General features: G+C 33.3%; 1 protein-coding gene and 1 pseudogene across 1 annotated transcript; one reads left to right on the forward strand and one right to left on the reverse strand.

The window, feature by feature from the left end:
* Positions 1-4,257: 4,257 nt before the first annotated feature.
* On the reverse strand, positions 4,258-8,666 carry LOC140975189 (uncharacterized). Its single transcript, XM_073438766.1, has 10 exons — positions 8,149-8,666; positions 7,294-7,391; positions 7,166-7,211; positions 6,670-6,752; positions 6,186-6,250; positions 5,421-5,482; positions 5,168-5,227; positions 4,961-4,993; positions 4,579-4,644; positions 4,258-4,490 (listed from the first exon to the last, which is right to left on the reverse strand). The coding sequence occupies exons 1-10, from the start codon at positions 8,569-8,571 to the stop codon at positions 4,446-4,448; spliced, it is 981 nt and encodes a 326-aa protein (XP_073294867.1). The 5' UTR covers positions 8,572-8,666; the 3' UTR covers positions 4,258-4,445.
* A 31-nt stretch (positions 8,667-8,697) lies between these two features.
* Positions 8,698-9,727, forward strand: LOC140975198 (amino acid permease 3-like; annotated as a pseudogene).
* The last annotated feature ends 1,075 nt before the right edge of the window (positions 9,728-10,802 follow it).

Below are 10,802 nucleotides of genomic sequence, written 5' to 3' on the forward strand. Positions count from 1 at the left end.
ATATTTAAGACAGTATACTTAAACATAAAAATTTCAAAGAAAGTTAAAAAATTTAAGATGATGATAGATTAGGCTGGTTAAACAGGATCGCACCTACTCGCAAATTTATTCCTAACATATAAAAATGTTATTGTAAACTATATTAACTTTACAAGTATGTTATTGGACCTATATATTTATATATATGTAAGACGGATTGAGTCGGTCTATATTTACAAAAATATAATATTTTTAAAATAAAAATTAATTTTTTTTATGAAGCGAGTTAGGTTAAATATATGTCTCATAAAATATGACAAATGAAATAGTCTTATATGAATTTTTGTGTTTAATATTTATCATTATAAGTTACTCATGATGAGTTGATCAATCGACGTTTCATTTAAACTAATTAGTTTCCGTTGAATTTGAATATTTAAAGTCTGTATCTCCTTATTGTTGACCATATTGTTTATGTTAGGTTTTAGAATAATATACATAAATATATTTCCCAGTAATTATGTTACATTCGGTTTGAGCCAGAGTCCTCAAGTGCTATGGGATTTGGCTTTAGATGTGGGTTTCTGGGTCGTCTTCACATGGAAATTGTGCAGGTGAACTGGTTTTTTAGCGTGTGTTTGATGTTTTGATCTTGATTGCATGTATTAGCACTACTTGCTTTGTTATCATATAGATCCTATTCTGAATGAGTTTTGTTCCACAGGAAAGGCTAGAGCATGAATACAATTTGAGCCTGATAACCACAGTCTTAAATGTTGTTTACAGAGTGAACTGTGTAAGCGATGATACAGTCATATCTATTTACCCAATTCTTGATATTTTTTGTTAATTTTTGTTTATTCATTAGAATTCATCTTGAATTAAAGAACATCTTTATACTGTAGCTACAAATGTTATTCTTCTGTAGCATTAGGAAACACGAGCATTAATAATCATGGTTGAACTGCTCCAGTTTGATATTTTGGGTTACTTGCTTTCTCGTTTCAGCTATTTGTATTTCCATGACCTCTTCTATCTGTAATATGCACATCTTTTGATAAAACTTCTGTTTTAGTAGAAAGCATTATCAAATCATTTTATATATGAGAGTAAATTTGTCGGTAGAATGGAACCGCATGAAAGCATGGATATAGACCAAGTAGTACTCAATCAAAAAAATCAGAGAAACATTTATAATATAATAATAATTTTAATAATCACGTATTTATGTTAATTAATAATTATTGTTGTTAAAAAAGAAACAATATTAATAGTAATATGTTATAATAATAAATTTAATATTAATAATTATCATTGGATGTTAATTAATTTATATATTGTGTAGACGATTGTGTTTGAAATTCTATAAAATATATAATTATAATTTTGTATTTAAATCACATTCAAATAATATATATTTTTTAAATGTTGAGTACCCAACTTTTTTAAAAACAAATTATTTATTTTAACAGTTTATAAACTGTTTTTTTTTTAAAAAAAAAGTTATCTAACAAAATTTTGAACCCCATCAAACATCATCTTAATATTATAAACTATACATTTTCTAGGTGTAATTTCAAGTGCTGACTCGAAAGATACAACTTTATCCTAGGACGTAAGCATTGAAGAAAAGTTTGAAATCAAGATCAAAGTGGTACTTCTCAAAGTTTCACCCATCTCTCACTCTTTTTTAGGGTAGACCAATGGACCCATCTTTGATTAGGACCGAGAACGTATAAACCCTATCAAACATCATCTTAGTCCCTAGGACATGACTACGTTTGAAGTTAAAGATGAGACATTCGTTCGCAAAGCAATTAGTAGTACTTGTATGTGTGCTAGTGACCAAGTATACTTGACAAAGTATGAAAGAACTTCAAAGAGAGAACATAGTATAGTGCTCACAAAATTTGCTAAACGAGGGCTCCTCTCTAATTATACTAGTGAAAATCAACAATAGATGGTTAAGATCTACTCAATTTAATGATACATATTTATTTTCCAGATGATTCCTTCTTTAGAATTCTACCTTCGTTAGAATTCTGTTGTACATTAAAAAAATTGTAGAATATTGTAAATAGAACTATCTAGACGTACATAATCTGACTCAAGTTCTATTGAGAATGAATATCTGAACCGAACTCAACCCGAATCAATTATTTATCCTTATCTTTTATTTTCTTATAACTTTTAATATACATAATTCACTTATTAGATTTACGAACCAAGGTTTATACGATAAGATCAAAAAGAATATTGCAATTTATTTTCTTGTTTATAATACCAGATTCGATACCATATTAATTTAAATAAACTCGAATTTCTTTCCACCAAAAGAATCATTTATATGGACTATTAAGGTCGTAATAAAATAATAAACAATTAATAAAATAAAATTTATAAAAATCACGCTTTCTCCTAATCTATCGAAATATCTTTTTTCTTAAATTTTGTTGTTTTCTCTTTATATATAGTTTTGATATGTTATCCATCTGTCGTATTCATCCATGATTTGACATTCATCTATTGGATATGACGAAACATATACAAATTATACATCTAATAGATGTTTGTCACGTACGTGAGCACGGAGGTGAGTAATATATATATAGACACACACATATATATATGAGTTGAATCAAAAATCTAATACTTTTTCTTTCCCCTTAATTAATTACTCTTACGTGTTCTCCTAACCTCGTATCAGTCGTGGGGAAGGGACACGTCGCATGTTGTAGAACTTACTTTCCTCGATCGATGCAGAAAATTTTCGTAATATCGTGTTTCGTTTTTTTATACGGACTCGGAAGCATGACTGTTGCTCCAGACAGCCATGGATCTTCTAACTCGTCGGTCTTGACACACGAGAATTGGAGGGAACACGAGTTGTTTGTGCCCCAAGATGTATTGGAGGAACTGGATTTTTTCCCGAATTTCGGCGACGATCTGATCCCTTTAAACAAAATGTTTCTTTCATCAGAATACAATAAATCAACATCAACTCAAGGTGACGTTGCATGGGACAGTAGAATCTACTGTTCCAATCACAAGAAATATGGGGTTTATGAAGCGATATACCACCAAGACAATGGAGAATTGGAGTTTCCTTATTCTCAGTATCAGTTTCCTAATTTTCATCGTCAAGAATACGACCGGTTTTTTTCATCGGAATACAAAAAACCAACATCAACTCAATGTGACTTTGCATGGGACGGTAGAATATCAAGTTCCAATCACACGAAATATGAATTTTATGAAGCGATAGACCACCAAGACGATGGAGAATCGGAATTTCCTTGTTCTCAGTATCAAGAATACGACGAGAAACGAGACAAAGATGACGGGGATTTGTTGGACAAGTTTGAATACCACAAGAAACACAAATCAGAGGATGATGACGAGAGTGGGGTTTCATTGGCCGAGCTTTCTGACGACGAGTTCTCATGATTCATGAACAAGATAATGAAAGCAGGGGGAAGTTTTTTGGTAGGATTCGTTGTTTTTATTTAATTTATAAATTTCTTTCTGTCTTCTCATCATTATTTTAATTTCAATTTGTGGTGCTTATTTTTTTATGACATGGATAAAATCTCTAAATCATGTCAATAATATAAACGCTAGTCAAATAAACTATATTACACAAACATTTTACAACAAACTTGTTCAAAAAAATGTTAGTCTTACTTCCCATAAGAGGTCATTTGTATTGGTTATTGTGTGGGTGACAGAATCTGAATGATTAAAAAGACTACTGAATGACTAAAAAATTGCTAAATAAATGAAAATTTTATAGACATTTTGATCTAACAGTCAATAAAACTTCCTCCCTTGATCACAAGAAGGCCAAAAATTATTTGCTCAACTTTAAAAATTCAAAATATAGATAAAGATATAAAATTTTCTATTGAAATATGACAAATTTATTAAATTATATGTCTCTATCCTAGTAATTTGGGAGATCCGGAGGGATTTTTGGGGGATATTAAAATTTAAATACTTCCGACCCTTCATGGTACATACATATACACAAAATATGGTGTGTGTGTGTGCATATAAAGTGTTATTTATATTTTATAATTCGTTAATTACAATCCACTTATTATTTTATTTAACTAATTACCATCGTAATAGTATCTTATTATATTATTAAGTTTTAGATACTTAAAATAACTAATTTTGATGTAATACGAACAATACCCTTCAAATACTATAAAAGTATTCGATTTTCATTTAACACAAAATATCACATATATGCATATACCACACTAGCAGGATCGATAGAAAAAATGAGTGATTTTTAAATTAATGATGGGTCATTCAGTGGTATATATGCAATGTATTTATCCAACGTCATATGGTTTTATATACAATGTTCAGTGAACGAACAAGCTACACCATTTAATTTAATGGAACAACCACATCTGTAACCTGCTTCGTACCTTCGATCGATAGCAAAACAGATTGGATCACCTTTTTCCTACTAAGGATTCAAAAAGAGCAGCTTCTTCCTCCTACAAATACAAATATAAACCTAAGATGAGGTAAATTGACAAGCTGTTAACCTTCAGAGGGTCAGTGACGGAGACATGGCATGCATACCACTAAGGCGTTGAATTCCGTCTCCTCGTCTATGGAGCTGATTATGGCGGGATCCTCCAAAAGTTCCTGTCACAGCATTTTCTTCAGCAAAGCTTGGAAACAGTTGATAGTATGTCATCAAATAGGAAGAAAAGCTTTGGCTTCACATACAAAATCGTCATATCAGACTCCTCGAATTTCAAATTATAAAAATTCAAAGACGGAACTTTTTAATCAAACTATCTGGAGTTCTTCAATCACGACTCTGTAGGATGCATTTTGTGATGCTACTTAGCATTTTAAGAAATAGTCTGAATATGGTGGCATACCTCAAATACCAAAGAGAAAAGGGACGAAAACTTGAATAAAAAAAAGAAAGAAAGTGCTAGCTTAAAATGCTTACATCATCAGCTATCTGTAATACCCCATTTTTATCCTGCAAAAAATATTGGACTTGATTTAAGATGGAAACCACAGTTCCTCATGATGAAGAATCAAATTTATGCAGGCAACAAATTTCGGATAAAACAACATATTACTCCAAAAAACATTGAACTACGAGCAAGAATGAAAGCTTTCTTGAACAAAAATACGATCACTAATTAGTTACCTTCACAGCAACAAACAGAAGAGGGTCAGAAGGCGTATAGATCATATAGTGGGAACCATCCTGTATGGTGAAAAGTTTTAGGACCAGAAAAAGCTTTGATTAGTGTTTTTATGCACGGGCATTTCGTAGGATTGTGCAACTTATTGTCTCATTCAAAGGTTTTGATTCTGAAATTTAGAGCTTAGACAAGGCAATATAAAATCAGTCTCCCTTATTGGTATATCCGCTCAGCAGCACACAGCTAACATCATACCAGATGGAAGCACACAATTTCAATGCCTTCAGTCGCCAAACCATCTACATCTTCACCGCTGTCTGCATATAAGTGAACTTTTCATTAGCAAGTTAGAATTCATAAATGAAAACTAAGCTTGGAAAAAGGAAAGCAATTATTTGTTTCTATTTCTAGAAAATGACAACATTTTCAGAAATGAAACCAACAATTTCCACTCGTTTTCAACTTCATTTGCAGAAACGTTTCTCATCCTAATCACATTCCTCTTGCAATCATTATTCTTTTCGACATAAAACGTTTTCAAATTTTAAGATAATCATGTAACAATGAAAAATTAAATGACCCAACTAACCTCAAAGATATGATATCTAGAGTTGAAGGTCACATTCAGACAATAATACCAAACACATATCACATTCTTTTATGTCCACAAAGGTACTCATAAGCATAGGAGCTTGATTCTTGGTGGATATCAATAAATTACAATTTAAAATATGTTCTAGAGACGATTCACATATTCACACGTGCAATGAAATCATGTTCATATAGTGGGGATATGTATGGTTGAAAAGTTAAATAATTGATACACGACCACAATTATAACCTTCTCATACCAACATAGCGACCATTTAGTGTCTAACCAAGTTTAGAACAAACATAAACAAAAACTTGTGAATGATAATGCACCAAACTGTGAGGTCTAGCTCACAAGGAAAATGAGAGTGGTTGATTACTACTTTTGAAAAGGATTAAGCTTGAAGGAGAAAAGAGAGAGAAATTCACCCATATGAACTTCAAAAATGTCCTCTTCGGTGTAGCAAAACCCGCCTCGTGCTGTATAGCAAAATCTGGAGGCAGAAAGGAAGAAATTGCACAATATAGGACAAAATAAGAAGGAAAATTAGTCAAGATTTTGATGTAGGGAGAAAATGTCAAAGCATTGTTGGTTGGGATGTCGAGTGGAGCTTTGTCTTCAAAAATTATTGGAAGTCTTTATTTAGAAAAAAATCACTCAAAGTAACATTTCACGATTCAAATGAATTCAAACACAAGAATTAAGCAATCATATTGTTTTTCAACACGTTTTTCAACCCAAAATCATACCGTTTAAACTTTCATAAGGTCAGACCATATAAATTCACCATATCTCATATTAACTTCAAAATTCATGCGCAATGCCCTTTTCATTTTAAAAATCCACAAAACTCTTTTTGACATTTTTTAACGTAAAACAGGCAAAATCCCAAGAGTTGATGCCTCGTCATACCCGCTGTATACCAAATGCATGTGTATTTTGGCAAGGGCATAAGCTGCAGTAGGAAGAATGACCTCTACTTCTTCGTCAGACACCTAAAAAATAGTTAGAATAAAATATTTCTATATAACAATGCACCAAAATAGCAAGAAGGTTACAAAAAAGAGGAAATAAGTTTTTTTCGTGCAATGAGCTGCAATAGCTATTCAAACATGAAATCGCAAATGGATGCAAATAAAGATATTTATGAAACAAGAAAACACAAAGTGATAATTCAAAAGTGTTATACATGAAAATGCATTTTCCAACTCAAGCACATCGTAGTAGACGTTTCTAATGCATGAATTGTGTAAGCAGTTTTTACAAAGGAGAAGGTTTCTCATGTTATAATCACATAATGGAAAAAAATGTAAAAGCATGAATGCCCAAGAAAATATAGAGAAATGATACTTTCGTAAAATTGTAAAAAACACAATGAATATAAGCAAGATAAAATTTTCAGATGTACCGCAGACCATCCTTCAACATTGACGCTCTTCAGGATCTGAACAGGTCTGTAGACGATAACAATAAGTAGCCAATCCTTTTTGTGAAGACAATGAAAGCAACTTAATCACGGCCTGCAATCTTACTTACGTGTCAACTGGGCAGAGCAGCATACATTCATCTCCCTGTGAATTTCTAAATATCCTCCTTATAACACACTCTAGGGGGGAGTTATTGGTAGAATCGACCTGATGGTGACTTTTTAGATATCATAAACCATTGAAGAAACAGGGGAGAAATAAATGTTATCAACATGGAGACGAAAAAGATGGAGCCTAAAAAGAGAGCAAGCATTTCAAAACATAATATTCACATAATTTAATCTAGAACGAAAAACAGAAGACCCATTGTCTTTTTTCTGTTATTTTTTGTCTTCTTACAAAAGAAACACTCGTCACTGACTGACTTTAATATCATTCACAATTTACCGCCATCTGTCCTAATACAACTACATGTCTTTGTTGGCCCAAGTGTAAAACAGGAAAAAAGAATCCATCCATGGACAACTTTTTACCATGAGCCAAGCTCATAAGAGAGTAGGCATAACTCCAGCGACTAAAAGTTTCATGATCCTCTTCAGTTCTGGAAACTCGAATCTAATAGATAATCAATTGGCAAAATGCATGAATTCTGGCTACAAACCACCCCCCCGCCCTCCCTCCCCACCACACTGAAGCCTATATTTCTAATTCAACTTCGATACCTCGCAATGCATTCGTCCTTCTCCTTTAAAAACTTAAAAATTCAATAAATATGGATTCCATCAAAATCAAATGAAAGGACAAGTGATTGGCTCACCACAATTACAGAAACTTTAGCATAAAGAACGAAACTTTATAACATCGAGCTGACACAAAGAAATACCGCACGCCCACACATGTAGGAATAATTGTACACTATCACCACTCGAATTCAAAATATTTTAATAAGTAGCGAAAAACTCACAATGGTAGCAATACGCTTACTAGAAGCCTTCAAAACTCTCCCTCGCTCATCCAACACAAAACCCGCGGGCGGCTTCGGAAGTAGAAGCGCTGTGTTCTCCGTCTGCAACGGTGACTCTAGCACCTCCACCCTACCATCACCACCAGTATTCCCAATCACAAAATCATCTTCAATCGAACTCTCGATGCTATTTTTCCTAATGGGATTCTTTCTCTTCTTCGTAGTCGAAGACCCACCACTTCGTTCCTGCTTTGCGGCGGCATAACAAAACTTCAATTTGTACCAAAATCTTGGACTTTTGTAGCAATAGTTGTACCTGAATTTAGGAGAACAAGTAACGCGAGGCGGTATACTCGAAAAATTTTGCGAGATATGCGAAAATTCTGCTGAAAAGGTTGAAAATCTGGTCATGGAGAATGCCATTCGCCGTTTGTTGCGTTATGGTATCTGGAGCGTAGGTTATGGACAACCCGAAGTGCAGAATTCGTAGATATTTTTTTTCCTTCGCTCTATTTTTTTGTTAAAAAATAATACTTCTACGCTATAATTATATAACAAAAAAGTCATTTATAAAAAAAATAAATTTAATATAATTTTTATATTTTTTGAACAAAAATTATTTAACACAAACAAATTTAGTTGATTCTCATTCGAATCGACTTGGACGATGCGAAGAACTTTGAATGATTTGAACATTCTTTTTTTTTTTCGCTTATGTTTACATGTTTTGATTGGCAGAAACTGGAATGATAAAGGGTAGTTTAACTGGAACAAGCGTTGGTACTGTGACCGAGACACAAAAGATTTGGAGGAGCTTCCAAGCTTTAGGGGACATTGAATTTGCGTACTCATTTTCAATCATTCTTATTGAAATTCAGGTTCTTTTCTGTGATTTTTCTTGCCAAAAGAACATTTGTTTGGCAATAATTCGTCCCAAATAACAAATGCATTCTACATGCTCTGTGGTTGTATGGGATATGCGGCATTTGGAGACCTTGCACCAGGAGATCTTCTGACCGGATTCGGATTCTACAACCCCTATTGGCTTCTCGACATAGCAAATGCAGCAATCGTGATACACTTAGTCGGTGCTTACCAAGTCTACTGCCAGATACTTTTCGCGTTTCTTGAGAAAAAAAGCGTCCGAAAAATGGCCTGATAATGGATTCATCACTCAAGAAATGGGTATCCCGGCTCCCTTTCTGAAGTGTTCCTATAACCTGAACTTGTTCCGGTTAGTTTGGAGGACTGTGTTTGTGTTGATCACCACTGTTATATCGATGCTGCCCCCCTTTTTCAATGATGTGGTTGGGATTCTCGGGGCTCTCGGGTTATGGCCTTTAACGGTTTATTTCCCAGTTGAGATGTATATTGTGCCGAAAAGGATAAGTGGAGTACTCGAAGGATTTGTTTACAGATGCTGAGTTTTGCTTGTTTAGTGATCTTTGTTGCGGCTGCCGTCGGTTCTGTTGCGGGTGTGATTCTTGATCTCAAGGTGTACAAGCCATTCAAAACTAGCTACTAAGTGTACTTCTATATATTATGTGGTTGAATTAATGTTTTGTGTCTCAGATTGGTGGGTGTAGATTTTCTTGATGTTTTGATTTTCTTCTACGGGTCTTCGAATATAGGTTGGCAGCTTATAACATAGATGGAATTGAAAGTTTCTATTCTTGATTTCCTCCAATTATAAGCTGCAAATTGTATGAATAAATTTTTGGGCCATGTGTAAGAATGGGTACCAATGGTTCCTGTTTTGAATTTGGTAATGAAACATTCTGGGTTTTCTATCGGACAAATTGATGTACTTTTCATAATAACACCACTTCAAATTTAGAAAATTTCCTACATTAACAACTACCTTAATTAACGTGGATGCTAATAATCATCAAGATAAAATCTTGATAAAATTGACCAATAATGGCTCACAAAAACTCTTACAGTCTCACGTTCAATTTTGTGAAACAGATCTCTTATTTGAGTCAATCATGAAAAAATATTATTTTTTATGTCAAAAATATTACTTTTTTATTATAAATTGTCTCACGAGAGACCAAATCATAATTGTTATGTTAAATTCTAATGATAAGCTAGACCAATTTTAGTTTAACTTGGAGTCGTCCAAATTTGAAACTTCACAAAAACACTTGTGACGGCCTCATAAGTCAATTTTGTGTCATCCATGAAAAAATATTAATTCTTATTATAAATATGAACAAAGTTGACCTATGAGACCGTCTCACAAGAACCCTATTATTGAAACTTATGTGTTATATAAGTTTCAAACCACCCGTTTAACACTTGAGTTTCAAACCACCCATTTAAATTGGTTTTGATAGATAGGCTAATATACTCCAAAATTCGAAAAAGGACGACCAACTTTAGTTTTGCAAAACAACAATTTCGGTAATGTTATTCGTTTGTCCCTTTTGTTCAAGTTGTCATGAACAAAAATACATGTAGTCTTATGAAAGTGTAGTCTCTATTGATTGTCATGCAGTGAAGGTTGAGCATTGATATCCTTACGACTTCAGAAACGCGCTTACACGGAAATTTGACCAAGTATAGTGAACAGAGACCGGGATTAACACACGATTTATGGTAACCCCACACGGCAAGAACAAATCAAACTTGTGAAGATTGCAAAACCCCTT

The sequence above is a fragment of the Primulina huaijiensis genome, chromosome 1 (assembly GCF_012295235.1).
Source record: "Primulina huaijiensis isolate GDHJ02 chromosome 1, ASM1229523v2, whole genome shotgun sequence".
NCBI lineage: Eukaryota > Viridiplantae > Streptophyta > Magnoliopsida > Lamiales > Gesneriaceae > Primulina > Primulina huaijiensis.

Coding starts and splice junctions, on each gene's coding strand:
- LOC140975189 (XM_073438766.1), bottom strand. CDS start 8,571: ATGGCATTCTCCATGACCAGATTTTCAACCTTTTCAGCAGAATTTTCG. Junction 5,483..6,185: donor CATTTTTGAAGTTCATATGG/GTGAATTTCTCT, acceptor ACTTATATGCAG/ACAGCGGTGAAGATGTAGAT. Junction 4,994..5,167: donor TTCTGTTTGTTGCTGTGAAG/GTAACTAATTAG, acceptor TATTTTTTGCAG/GATAAAAATGGGGTATTACA.